This window comes from Jaculus jaculus, chromosome 5, assembly GCF_020740685.1.
Source record: "Jaculus jaculus isolate mJacJac1 chromosome 5, mJacJac1.mat.Y.cur, whole genome shotgun sequence".
NCBI classification, from domain to species: Eukaryota; Metazoa; Chordata; class Mammalia; order Rodentia; family Dipodidae; genus Jaculus; species Jaculus jaculus.
The window spans coordinates 55,962,931-55,977,838 of NC_059106.1; the positions used below are offsets into that span (position 1 = coordinate 55,962,931).

Here is a 14,908-nt window from a genome sequence, read left to right on the forward strand (position 1 = left end):
CAAAACAAATGACAATACCAATATCAAACAAGGAGAAATGCTTTACTAACCCTCAATTTTGAAGAAAACCACGTTACCTTCTGTAAGAGGTACTGGACCAAACCCAGGAGGCCTGCACATGATGCCAAGCACACACTACCACTGAATCATTCCAAGTTTACTTTATTCTAATCCAAAGTACGGTGGCTTTGGATTAGATACAGTATTAAAATTGTAAGTAGGGCTGGAGAGATGGCTTAGCAGTTAAGGTGTTTGCCTGCGAAGCCCCGGTTCTATTAACCAGGACCCACGTAAGCAAGATGCACAAGGTGGCACATGGCTGGAGTTCGTTTGCAGTGGCTGGAGGCCCTGGCGCACCTATTCTTTCTCTGTCTCTTTTCCTCTCTCAAATAAGTAAAAGTAAAATATATTTTTTAAAAAAGATAAAGGTAACTCAAGTTAAAAAAAAAAAAAAAGAGCCGGGTGTGGTGGCGCATGCCTTTAATCCTCACACTTGGGAGGCAGAGATTGCTGTGAGTTTGAGGCCAGCCTGAGACTATACAGTGAATTCCAGGTCAGCCTGGGATAGCGCGAGACCCAACATTGAAAAACAAACAAACAAAAAAAGTAAAGTGCATGTAAGATTAGCATGACTCCTGCACAAGGATGACACACAAATTCACGAAGCATTCCATATTAAAAAACAGTTAAGTGCCTTGTTTCTTGTTTTGTATTTGTTTCTAATCTAGTAGAAAGAACGCAACAAACCAGCTGTGGGGGCACACACCTGCAACTGAAGCAGCTGGGAGGTGAAGGCAAGAGGATGAGGACTTTAAGACCAGGCTCTGCTAGAGTTTGATGCCATCCTGGACTACAGAAAATCCTCTCTCAAAAATTAAAAACCAGAGCCGGGCATGGTGGCACATGCCTTTAATCCCAGCACTCAGGAGGCAGAGGTAGGAGGATCACTGTGAGTTCAAGGCCACCCTGAGTCTCCATAGTCAGTTCCAGGTCATCTTGGACTAGAGTAAAACCCTACCAAAAAAAAAAATTTAAAAACAGGACCAGGTATGGTGGTGCATGCCTTTAATCCCAGTACTTGGGAGGCAGAAATAGGAGGATCACAGTGAGTGAGACTCTATACTGAATTCCAGGTCATCTTGGACAAGAGTGACAAACCCTACCTCAAAAAAAAAACAAAAAAAAAAATTTAAAAGCAGGGCCAGGCATGGTGGCACACACCTTTAATCCCAGCATTTGGGAGGCAGAGGTAGGAGGATCACTATGAGCTTGAGGCCACCCTGAGAATACATAGTGAATTACAGGTCACCCTGGGTTAGAGCAAGACTGTACCTCAAAAACAAATAAATAAACAAATAAAAATAAAAATTGGGATCCAGACTTTAATTCCAGCACTTGAGAGGCAGGGGTAGGAGGATCACTATCAGTTCAAGGCCACCCTGAGACTACACAGTGAATTCCATGTCAGCCTGGGATAGAGACCCTAATTGAAAAACCAAAATAAATAAATGAATGAAAACCAGGCTCAGAGATGGCTTAAATGATTAAAGGTGCTGGCTTGCAAAGCCTGACAGCTGGAGTTCAGTTTCCCAGTACCCATGTAAAGCCAGATTCACAAAGTGGCACATACATCTGGAATTCGTTTGCAGCGGCAGAAGGCCCTGGTGCACCCATTCTCTTTCTCTCTGCAAATAAATAAATACATATTTTTAAAAAATGAAAATAAAAAATGATCCAATGGTAAAAGCAACTACACCATAACTTGCCCTAAGGGCATCTATGTTCTCCATCCAAAGCAAATGAGAATCTTAAGCAAAAGCCAAATAAAAGAACACTATCAACAAATCCAATGAAGACAGAATTCCTTTCAATGCTTTTCGTGATTAAAAACAGTAATAGCTTTATAAAGTGTATTAACTTCTACTTAATCAAAATAAAAACCCAAGTAGCTGAAATGTACAGACCTAAAGTACTCCTGGCTAAGGCATAAAATTAATCCCAAGAACACATGTTCAGAGATTATTTTAAACTCTACTGAGAAGACTTCTAGCCATTCGTTACCAATGCTGTACTTCATTGCACTGATCACTTTCACAACTGCAGACAAGAACCTTAAAATGACACAGTGCATGTGATTTTTAAAGGATTATGTTGTGTAGTTTCATTTTGGGGATGAAGGGTTGGAGAGGGTTTCAAGGCAGAATCTCACACTAACCCAAGCTAATCTAGAACTCACTCTATCCCAGGCCCTGAACTCACAGCAGCCCTTCTACCTCAGCCTGGGATTAAAGGTGTGTGCCATCATGACTGGCCAAAGTTAGTTTATTTTTAGGCATAGGATATGTGGCCCAGGGCAGCTTCAAGTGATAACACACTGCATTCAGCGTAATTGTAGAACTCTGACTAATATATCTTCTCCCAGCACCACCCCTACTGCTGAGACTTGAACCCAGGGGTAATGCATATTAAGCAAGTGTTCCATCACATACATACATATGAACCTCCAGCCAAATAATAGGTGAACAATTAGGCCCTAAAGTCACAATCTGGGAATTTTTTTTTGGGGGGGGGGGTTCAAGGTAGGGTCTCATTCTAGCCCAGGCTGACCTGGAATTCACTACATAGTCTTGCGGTGGCCTCAAACTCATGGCAATCCTTCTACCTCTGCCTCCTGAGTGCTGGGATTAAAATTGTGTGCCACCACACCCAGCTACAATCTAGGAATATTAAGCTAATAGTTGAGTGAAACCCTACTCTTGCCTCTTAGGTTTTTGAGGAAATGTTCCTTTCCAAATGGTCCCGATTTATCATAGATTTCTAAAAATAAAAAATTTTTTAAAACCCAAAATACTTTTTTCTTATAGCTGTAAGTGGGAGATAGCCCTCTAAGTTAATATAATACACTCCACAAAAAATACCCAGCGAGGGATGAATAAATGGTTTAGTGGTTAAGGTGTTTGCCTGCAAAGCCTAGGGATGCCAGTTCAATTCCCCAGGACCCATGTAAACCAGATGCACAAGGGGGCGCATGTGTCTGGAGCTCATCTGCAGTGGTTAGAGGCCCTGGCATGCCCATTCTCACTTTCTCTCCATCTACCTCTTCCTCTTTTCTCTCTCACATAAATACTTTTTTAAATATAAAAAAAAAATACCCAATGAAATTATAAACTAAATAAAGGTTTAGGAACTAATAGGAACTGTCTACAGTCTTACCAGCCTGAATGTGCTCCATCTTCTTTATCTTGGAAGCTAAGCAGGCTGGGCCACATTATACACCAATCAGTGGGCCTGCCTTACTTCTACCTCTGATACTGTCAATATCTACAAGGTACAAGTGTTTAAATACTTTTGCCTTTAGAACATTCCTTCCTGTTTTACTACAGGGGGAAGGGGGAGTTAGAACAGCAACGTGGAAAATACTGACCAAAGGGAAGAATTTTGTATTTATGACCTTATTACAACTGCTTCTTGTGACTCAATGTGTTTACAGATCACTGATTTAGTTCCCCTTAAGTCTTTTTACTAACCGGCACAGTGTGCACGGCAACAAGCATCTTACTTCAAGTAAATTTCCACCCTCAGTTGCAGAACCTCTCTACCTTTCACATTGAGGCTTAAATATAGTTGCAGGGTGACAGTGAGAAAAACAATTGTATTAAGGCAACCTGTAAGGGAATAAGAGCTAAGTGAAAATAGAAACTAAGTTTACCTGAAGAAATCAGAGAAATCTTCATATGCCATTTTCTGAACACTGGCAACGTTTCTCCATCATTCATCCAAACCCAATAGAGCTTTCCTCAAATACTCCCCCTCACCACTTCTTCTCTTGTGGTATGTCGTGCAAAAAGCTGAAGGCAATAAAAAGCCTACTGAAAGCACCATACAAGTGTTTCCATTTTCCCAGTTGTGTGGTTATGTCAAAATCCCTCAGAACTTTACTAGCAGCTTGTAGCGCCAAAGTCAACATTCCTGCCCGACACCTGTAACCCAGGTCTCCCCAGCACAGGGCCTTCTTTGACCACTTAATAACCTACTCCCAGGAATCCAGTCCTTTGACCTCTCCTATGCCACTCACGCCTTGACTACCTTTCTTCAAGCATGAATTAGTACCGAATTTGAGGATAGACATTCCATTTGACTGAGAACTTTAATTTGCTAACTATTAAATCTGTTTTGCACAGTTGAATGCATCACACCACACCCAAAATCACCACACAACATTTTGAACATGTTAAATTTTATTCAAAATATTAACATTGTACAAATAATCCAATACAGTATGGTACATAAACACTGTACCAAAAGCATGTTTTTCTTAAAAAAACGATTAAATGGAAAATGCCCTGTAAATGTCCCAATTTGGATACTTCTCAGGTTACTTATATGCAAACCAGCAATTTAATGTTTGTAGCAACTTTCAGTGCAATTATAGAAATAGCCTTAAAACACAGTACTAAACACCGTACAATTCTGCCTATGCTATTGAGCAGGCTAGAAAGTTCCTTCTGTTCAACCTTCACATGTGAGAAGTCATGATTGGCAATGTTTGTAGGATCCTGACACATTTGCTACATGAAATGGGAGTCCTTAACAATGTTCAACTTGTCTCTCATAGCACTTCCTCCCTTTTAGGTCCTATGAAAATTTATTAGTGGCAAAAAAGATCAATAAATTTGCACCGCATTACTCTTAGCTTACAGAGCCGTCAGGATTGAATGCTCCCATCACCACAGACACTCCTAAGAAGTATGCTTTCTTTCTAGTGCAGTCTTTAAAGTTCTATACACTGAATTTTCCTATCACTGATACATGCATAAAATGTGTCAGAAGAAAAACAAGTGCCTTACACAACAGTGCACTCAGTACAGCCCTTTCTGTATCACTGTGTTAAGTGATGTACAGCCAGCTATTCTTCAGCAAACTTACACATAAGCATTTACACTTACAATGCTGACTAATGTATAACACCTACAAGACACTTTGTACACTGGTATCTCCAACCAAAAGGAAGGTAAATTCTACAAGAATACTGCGGAAGTTCATGAGCATGAAAATCCATAATTACTTTTTATCAGTATTGCATCATACTACAATTATTTTTGTATGGTACAGTAATTCTAGTTACTACATACTGTCATGAAATCCGCTGTAGTATAAGGTGGACAGATTTTCATTTTCATTTTTGTGGTACTGGGGAACAAACCTAGGACCCTGGGCATATGAGGCAAGTGTTCTACCAATGATCTTTTAGCCTTTGTTTTCCTTTAACAGTATCTTATTGTGCAACACAGACTGGCCTTGAATTCACTGTGTAGTTCAGACTGGTCTGAAACTCATGACCTTTCTACCTCTACCTCCTGAGTGCTGGGATTACAGGCATGCACTGCCACATCCAGCTCAAGGAAAAAAAAAAACAAAACTAGTAATAGTCTACATTGAGTGTTAATTTTACCAGTACTTAGTAATTTTATCAGGTGAAAAGTTTGTAGAGTTGGGGAGGAAAGGGGTGTTGAGGACTTCAACCCAGGGCTTCCAGCATGATAAATATAAGCTCCATCTATCACTGAGCCACATTCTCAGTGCTGTATTTGTATCTCTGTTAATTTCAAGGCCTTAGAATTTTAGCTATGTAATTTCTTCTTGACCCAAAGTTATTATAAATCACTGTATTTTCAACCTGACAACACTCTTGTTAAATTGCTAAAACTCTCAAGTTTAATTTTACAATGTGATGATTTATCTTGGAGAATTTTTGTTTGTTTTGGGGCAGGGTCTTGTTCCTGCTCAGACTGACCTAAACGTACTCGGTAGTCCCAAGCTGGCCTTGAACTCACAGTGATTCACCTACCTCAGCCTCCAAGTACTAGACCTAATACAGTGTGCCACCACACCTGGCTCTTAGATAATTTTTTTAAAGTACCTGTTAGTGTTTAAATCTACCAGTTTATCAATGCTTTGCCATTTTTACTACAATGTGTATTCCAAAAAGATCTCTTAAAATGTTTACATACTAATCTAATAAAAGTATAACAAATATGATGACAGAGGGGTTAAAATAACAGTAAAATACAGCAACTTTATTACCTCTCCATTAGATGGTTCAGACTGTAAGGTGTCTATCTTGATAAATGATATTTGAATATTTCATTACTTAATATTTACAGGCCTTTCCTACCATTTTGAGGAGGTCCTTGTTATATGTTCCTATTAATAGATTTAATATTAAAATCTTATTTTTGTATAAGCCCAACAATAATTTGCCCATTTATAGGGTATGGGCATTCTCCCACAATTAATAACCCACTACTAATAAAAAAAATAGGAAAAAAAAGTTCTTACCAATAATTCCACTGGTTATCGTCCCCAGCGAACCCCACCTAGCAAGTCGACATCATGACATGTCAGGTCAGGGCAGCCTCAACCTCGCTTCCCTGATAGTCAGGTGATAAAAGGAAGGAGTTAAAACAGGAAAAGTACACTTGCAGATTTCTGGATAACATCTGAAAATGATTATAAAACAAAACAAAACAAAAGAAAACCAGAGCTTCTGGTAACCTTAAATAAGTATATGCATTTTAAAAGGGAAACAATTCTCAAAAAAAATTATCAGTAACTAGTTTAAATTAAATATTTATATATGACATTAAATAAGCTGTATTTTTTAAAAGCTTGGTGTTTGCATTGAAAAGTTAAGACCTAATCAACAAACTTTTAAGGTAAAAATAAATTATGTCTAGTTAACGGATTTGTCATTCTGGATTCTCCAGTCAGTCATCCAATCCACTGACTTACTGAGAACTCTACCCCTAAGTTAACAGAAGCTCCCATTAGAGAAACATAAACACATGTATAAATCCAGTGCACTCTTTCTATAAGGCTCTTTTTTAGCTGTTCACGTAAGAGACTCCAAATAATAATCACAATATGAACATTAAGGATAACTGCTTTCTTTAGAATACTGAAGAGCTTAGTATAGGAAAATATTCCTTGCAAAGTCAAAATGGCAAATTTTAACAAATTCATAAGTGATTATACCAAACAAGTGATAGCCTTATAGCAAGTATTTACTGGAAGGGTCTTGTTTTACAAATAATACACAATTAATAAAACATAGGTATGATTCTATTCAAATGGGCAGGAGGCAAATGAAGTAATGAGTTTCAAGAATAATTGCAAGGCTTTAGGCTAGGAGTGGAATTTTATGTCCCTTCTCTTCTAATATTTATTCTGATGCATCCTGATCATTATGAAAGGGTTCACATTCTAAATCAGAGTTCAACGGCCAATGAAAAAATCTGCCTACTACTAAGAGAAAGCATTGGGCTTTCTTTTGCAGAATAACCCCATTAACTAAGAAAAATGAAATAATTATGCCGAACGTTTTATTTAAAAAAAAACTACAGAACCATAACTCATTTTCCTCATATTTTGATCAGGTAAACTTGCGTTTATTAGAAATCTGGCAACTTTTTAGAACTGTTTTGCTTTTAAATGATTAGAACACCTTCATATAAATATATACATTTAAACAACTGCTATAAATGAGTGATCAAATAAAAATTAGCATTCCATTATGGGGAAGGTATGTATTTGTTTAGGTCAGGAGGATACCTACAAAGAGGTCTCCCTCAATACAGGTATGATTTCCCAACACAAACTTTAGTAGTCAAGCTTAATCAGGTTTGTTTTTTTTTTTGGGGGGGGGGACAGTTTATACATAGGAATACGTTCCTTGATTGAAGTTTTAATGTTCACATTAAGACAATATTAGATTTCTGTAAAAAGATGAGCTCTATACTTTTTCTGAATGCTGCTGCAAGTGATAATTTACAAAACATCAAGGGAAAGCTCTGAACACTTAAGTGAGGTTTAATGTTTACAGGACTATGTTTTTGGGTAAATAAGTAAAAGCCTGTAAAGCAAGTATTAAAGGAAAGTTCTGCAAATATACTTTTAATAAGTGAGAGGGACAGGGGAAGAAGTATCCACTTTGAAATTCAAAATACTATGTACAGTTAAGTAATTTTGACATGAAATTCAAGTTTTTTTATGTTTAGGGTTTAATTTTAGGGGTGTATTAGAAGAATAATAAATTGCTTTAGTTTTCTTCATGACTAGCTTGTTAACATCTAATTTTCAAAAAAAAAAAATATTAGCAACTCAGCTTTTACTTGTATATTTTATTCTTTCCAAGAAAAAAAAAAATCGGTGCTTTAAGTCTAATTCAGACTTATAATTCCAAAGTTCAAAAGTAATAAAGTATTTTTGGTGTCTTTATTTGCTTACATAGGCATAAGAAAAACCAATAAACTCTAATCCTAACCAAGTAATACCCTTGTTAACGTACAGCTACAACAGACCACATAATTCCTTTACCAATTTCTTAAAAATAAGAGGAATATTAATAAGGCCTGTTAAATTATTATGCTGTATAGTAAGTAAACTTTGAAAAAGAATGAGATTTGTCAGAAAACATTAATTTTTAACTCAAAATAAAGTCATGAAACTGAAAACATGATCTCACCATGCTCACAAGGGATGGCTTATGCTTCTGGATCTAATAATATTGCTTTCACAGAGACACCGAGCAGAGACAAAGCAGAGAATAATGGTCTGTCCATTTTGATTGTTTCCCAGTGGCTTACAGTTTTATAATTTTTTTTTTTTTTTACAGGGGCTAAGGTACAGCTGCTTGTGGTAGAGTGCTTGCTTAGCATGTGCAAGGCCCTGGGTTCAATTCCCAGCACAGAAGAAAAATAGAGACTTAGAATCATCTAAGAATAAAATAGAAGGGAAACTTCGCTAGTAATTTGAAAGTGATCTGGACTTTCTCTGCACTATAAAATTTTCTTGTGCTCTCTTCATTCTGAAGCAAAAAAGTCATTAGAATAAGTTAGAATTTCTAAAGAAAATGAATACTTGGCCAACAAAATCTTAGCCACATGACACAGCAAAAATAAAAAAGGAAAAAGAGGTGTTAACAGAAAGTCAGATATGACTAGTCAGATATTTAAAAGCCTTTCAAGGCTTAACTGGCTTCTCAAAGCAAATTTATACTGCAATAGGAAGTCATGTTCCTAAAGCGTAACTCAAGTAGTAGGGTTGGTCATGACTATTAAAAGTGAAGTTTAGTTCGCAGTGCAAATGACGCCACGATACTAACAGTATTTTTCTGAATGTGCATTCACGTATCCAGCAAATAAGGTCTTCAGCCACAAATTATCCTTGACAGTGTGGGTCAAAATAAATTGCAGTCTGCTTCCCCAGCTCCATTTTGCTTTAAGGCAAATTGTCCAATTATCCAATATCTGTTCCAAACCTTTGAATCTGTTTTGTTTTTAAGAATAAAATTTCAAAATTAAAAGAGATTATGAGAGAACACCAATCAATGAAATGCTATTTGGAATAAATACTTGAATTTAGACTAATCCTCAATCTGATATTTACAATACATATTGGAATAGACAAGAATTTTTGCATGAATTTGATCACTCACATAGGCAGTTATACTTTGAAAACAATATTCCTTGCAAGGATTACGAATAAAATAATGTTTTAGGACACAATTGAATTTGAAATAGGTAATGTTTTGAATAGTTTTTTGAGTTTTATTGAAATCTTACATGAACAAGAAATTGGAAATACAATCACATCAAAGAACAAATTGTCACGGCTTTGACGTTTAAGCCAAACAAATTTTGTAGGGCAGATTTCAAAAAGGTGTGAAGTTATAACAATTTAAAAACACAGTTAACCTACTTCTAGGAATGCAAAACATACAATCATAGGTTATTTTCAATACAAGAAAACTTAAATTTGTTTGCTTTTATTACTTAAAACTACTAAGACAAAGCACTAGCTTGTATTTTATTTACAGCATACTTCATACTCCTATGTAATCTATCCCAAATCCAAAAAGAAAAAGAAAAAGAAAAAAAGAAACTGTCCAAACCAAAGGTTCTGCAAAATCATGATTTAACAACTTGTTCTGAAGCTAAAATGAAGCCTGAAACGATAAAAGCATTGTGACCCCAAAATAAGGGAACTCTGCAAGCCCAATAATGTCCAAGAGCATTTGTGAAAAGAAGAAAACTAAAAAGACTTGAGTATATACAAGTGATTTCTTCAGCTCAATACAAATGGCAGCAAAATGCTACTTAAAGATGAAACAGTTAAGCCAATTTTGTTTTTGAAGAATGTAGATCTAAAGCCAATCGTAGTTTGCCAGTATCATTTTCAAGCCCTCACTTGTCTATTTCCACTGTTGCCCATAAGTATCCTGATAAAATTCCTGGTTGTCATTATTGTAACCATAGTTACCAGAATAGTCACCACCTTGCTGAAGCGGCTGCTGAGCGATGGGCTGGGAACCCCAGTTCTGTTGGTTGTTGGTCTGACGACGCTTGGAATCAGGCTGGTTGTACCCGTCTGCCTTTCTCTTGCCTCCTACATTACCCCCACGATTGCCCCGAGCTCCACGGGAACCACGGCCTCTCTGCTGTTGTGCAGGACCCCCTCTGCCACCCCTAGAACCTCGTGGTGGTCCCAAAGGTGCCCCCCTCTGTGAATAGCCAGCTCTACCTCTTGGAGGTGGTGCTCCCCGCCCCCTTGGTGGTGGTGGAGCACCTCGCCCTCCCCTTCCTCCTCCTCTTCCTCTTACTGCATAGCCATCATCATAGCCGTAGTAGGGATCTTCATAGCCTCCACGATAGTCATGATAATCATAACCATAGTAATCATCATAGTAGTCTTCATAGCCATAGTAATCTGGAGGGTAGCCATATCCACCTCTCCCTCCACCACGACCTCGACCCCTGATTGGAGGTGGCATTCGGGGTGGAGGGTGATAATAATAATCTTCATACCTAGCAATGAAGGAAAATACAAGAGGGACAAGTTAAGTTTATTCAAGAATTGAGACCATCCTGATTTTTACTAACTTGATTTTTGTTAACTAGTGATTCCTTATTCAAGGACTAAGATGACTAGAATATAAACTCACGCAGTGCTTCTGGAGGCCTGTCTAGCAGCTTGACGTTCTTTCCTTTTCTTGTCTGGTGGCTTAGCTAAAACAATTTCAATTTCTTCCCCTTCTATTTCTTTTCCATTCATTTCATCCATAGCCTATATAAAATTATAAAAATAAGCTTATCTTATAAGAAACATTATTTTTAAAAACATAACAACATAAATCTGCCATTTAATCTACTTGTTAAGCAATTTATTTCACAATTATTTTAATTTTCCAAAATTTGATCCTTTCCTTCCACCTAATCATTTTTTTTTTCTTTTAAGTTTTTCAAGGTAGGGTCTCACTCTGGCCCAGGCTGACCTGGCATTCACTCTGCACTCTCAGAGTGGCCTCAAACTCTCAGTAATCCTCCCATCTCTGCCTCTCAACTGCTGGCATTAAAAGTATGCACCATCATGCCCAGCCTTTGTTTTATAAATATACCAGTTACTTTCAGAATAAAATTGATGTCTTCCAGGCTGGAGAGAAGGCTTACTGGTTAAGACACTTTCCTGCAAAGCTAAAGGACCCAGGTTCAATTTGCTAGTACCCATGTAAACTAGATGGACATGGTAGCATATGTGTCTGGAGTTCGTTTGCAGTGGCTGATGGTCCTGGCGCACACACACACACACAAACACACACACAATCTCAGTCCCTCCCCCCTCTATCTCTCTCTCTCTCTCTCAAATAAATATTTTTTTTAAAAAAGATTTAAAAGAGCCGGGGCGTGGTGGTGCACGCCTTTAATCCCACCACTGGAGGGGGCAGAGGTAGGAGAATCACCCTGAGTTCAAGGACACCCTGACACTACATAGTGAATTCCATGTTAGCCTGGGGCTAGTAGGGGACCCTACCTCAAAAAAAACAAAAAAAGGAAGGAAAAAAAAGATTAAAAAAAAATACAGGTCTTAACACAGAAGTTTTTAAGATGTGAAGTGAACATAAGATTACCAAATGAGGTACTCAGAGAAACTCAACAACAAGATACTGGCAAAGTCAAGTTTTATCTCAAAACACTTAATATGGAACACAGTATTTAACTAAAAGGAGATGCCAGAAAAAAAATTAATGAAACCTCAAGCAACCATCAAGAAAGCAGGAACCACACTTTTATTTATTTTTTTAAGGTATAAGGGATAGAACCCTGTGCTTTGCACATGCTAGGCAAACCCTATACCAATGAACTATAGCCCCAACTTCTTTATTTTGTGTAGAGGCATGGCCTCACTAAGCTATTCAGAACAAGTTAGCCTTGAACTCACTCTGTTGCCCAGGTAGGACTTGAACTTGTGGTCCTAGTAGCCCCCCCAAGTAGCCTGGCAGGTAGCCCTACATTTGAGTCCTTTATTCCTCTTGTTCTAAATTCAAGTTTCAAAAACTCAGTTTAAAAGAAAAAGTGCCCCATTTGCTACTATCTTTTATTTCCCTATACAATCATTATCCCCTTGCTACATCTCTATGCTTAATAATACTCTCCCCTTAAAGAAATGTCTCAGTTGGGGTGGTACATGCCTGTCACTGAAGCACTTAAAAGGCTGAGGGAAGAAGTTTACCCCAAATCTAATCTACAGAACACTGTCTCTCAAAAAACAAAAAGCAAGCTGGGCATGTTAGTGCACACTTTTAATCCCAGCACTTGGGAGGCAGAGGTAGGAAGAGTTTGATCCACCTGAGACTAAAGAATGAATTCCAGCTTGGCCTAAGCTAAAATGAAAGCCCACCTTGAAAAACTAAAAAAAAGTCCCAGTGAGTTTTGATGAAAGTTAAATTAGTTTTCTTCTTTTGATTTTAACTGTCCCCCTTTGCCCTCTCCGCCATGGACGATTTCAACCAAAACAAGTTAAACAACTGAAGAAATCTATTAAGTCTTCTTGATTAGGAGCTGGAGCTCAGTGGTGAAGCATGTGCCAGCAGGTCTAATATGATTCCCCCACACTACACACCAGCAAACTGAAACAAGAGCTAAACAAAAAAAAGAATGGAACACCTACTCTCTGCCTGGACCTCTGGAGGGTGAACCTCAATTCTTGGACTAAAAACTGTAATTTAACAGGCTTCTTTATGAAGCCTACTAGTTCAGGTAAATATTTTCATTTCTTGTACGTATTTCCTACTAGGTCATCCAATTATTTAAACTAAGTCAAGAACAATATTTATAAAATATAACTTTATTAGACATCTGTGCTCTATACCATTGTGAGTTTCAGAAACCAAATATAAACTGGATTATATACCAAGCTGTGAATTACATAAGCACTACTTCTTCCTTAGACCCTGTCATTAAGCAAATCAATTTATTTCCAAACCAGAGTTTGGGGTATAGCTCAGGGACAAATCTTATGCTTGTACTCTAGATTTGACCTCAGCACTAAGACAAGGAAGCGGGAAAAGAAAACCCCAACACTGGTCAAAGATCCCATAGGACCAATTTTAAAGTACTAGCCTGAGCAAGGGGGAAATGCGCAGCATAGAAGTGGCAGCATGCCACCTCCAGTGAGTAGAAAATAACCAGTCACTCCACAAATAGTTTGAATCCATCTTGCTAATTATATAAACAAAATTAAGCAATCAGTCATGATTTGGCCCCCTGGGAAAGATCAAGGAACAGGAGTAACAAGAAACTAAAAATGTTATCTATTAAAACAGCAACATATACAGGTTTTCTGTCCTAAATATTTATGAAAATACTTCATTCACACTTTTTATTACTATCACCAAGGAGTAAATCAACTATTACCCCCAAGGAATATTGAATAATTACTGAAATCAGCAAAACCAAGTCAAATAATCCTAACTCTGAGATGATTAAGCACAAAGTGACTAAGATAACTATGAAGGGCTGGACAGATGGCTCAGCAGTAAAAGTGCTTGTCAGCAATTTCCCAGGGCTCATGTAAAGCTGGATGCCTGAAGTGGCATATGCAAATAAGAGTTCATTTGCGGTGGCTAAGCCATCTCTCCAGCCCTCTGGGTTTTTTTGTTGTTGTTACTGTTTGTTTGTTTGTTTATTTTTTGGCTTTTTTGAGATAGGGTTTCACTCTAGCCCAGGCTGACCTGGAATTCACTATGTAGTCTCAAGGTGGCCTTGGAACTCAGAGTGATTAAAGGCATGCACCACCACGCACGGCTTATTCTCTATCTTATCTGCATGCCTCTCTCCCTCTCAAATAAATAAATAAAATATTCTTTAAAAAAGTTTTAGGGCTGGAGAGATGGCTTAGTGGTTAAGCGCTGGCCTGTGAAGCCTAAGGACCCCAATTCGAGGCTCCATTCCCCAAGACCCACGTTAGCCAGATGCACAAGGGGGTGCACGCATCTGGAGTTCGCTTGCAGTGGATGAAGGCCCTGGCGCGCCCATTTTCTCTCCCTCTCTGCCTCTCTCTCTGTCACGCGCAAATAAATAAATAAAATAAACAAAAAAAATTACAAAAAAACCTTCAAGATAACTATGAAGAATTAACTTCTTAGAACACAATATGCATGAAATTTGCTGTATTGTACGTGAAGTCACACACATTTGCTTGTCCTTCACAGGCCCATGGGACTGAGGAAAACAACAGGTGTAATACCAGTTGTCTGGGGTGCGCACTACACATTGGACATTGTACACCCACAAGGCACCATGTTATCCAATCTAGGGCTGACATAAATAATAGCAAAATCAAAAAATAACTTACCCGAGATCACAAACAATAATAATCTGTCTTGGGGTCTTACCGGATCAACAATACCACTTTACAGACATTATTAAAAAGAAATTTCTAGAATTTGGCAAAATATCAGTGCCTGGAGGTATATCTCAGTGATAAGCACTTGCTTAACATATATGTGAGGCCTTTGGTTCTGTCCCTAGCCCCACACATGCGCACACACAGTTAAATTCCAAATGTATTT

General features: G+C 38.0%; 1 protein-coding gene and 1 pseudogene across 7 annotated transcripts in view; one reads left to right on the top strand and one right to left on the bottom strand.

Annotated features, from left to right (window-relative positions):
* Positions 1-618: 618 nt before the first annotated feature.
* On the top strand, positions 619-680 carry LOC123461245 (annotated as a pseudogene).
* Positions 681-7,681: 7,001 nt separating this feature from the next.
* Positions 7,682-14,908, bottom strand: part of Hnrnpr (heterogeneous nuclear ribonucleoprotein R) — a 41,724-nt gene continuing 34,497 nt past the window's right edge. For all 7 annotated transcript variants that reach the window (XM_045148810.1, XM_004657534.3, XM_045148814.1 and 4 more), the window contains 2 exons: positions 11,003-11,124; positions 7,682-10,865 (listed from right to left, as the gene is read on the bottom strand). In XM_045148810.1, the coding sequence (XP_045004745.1) occupies positions 10,253-10,865; positions 11,003-11,124 (735 nt within the window). In that variant the 3' untranslated portion in view covers positions 7,682-10,252. The remainder of the gene's footprint in view (positions 10,866-11,002; positions 11,125-14,908) is intronic.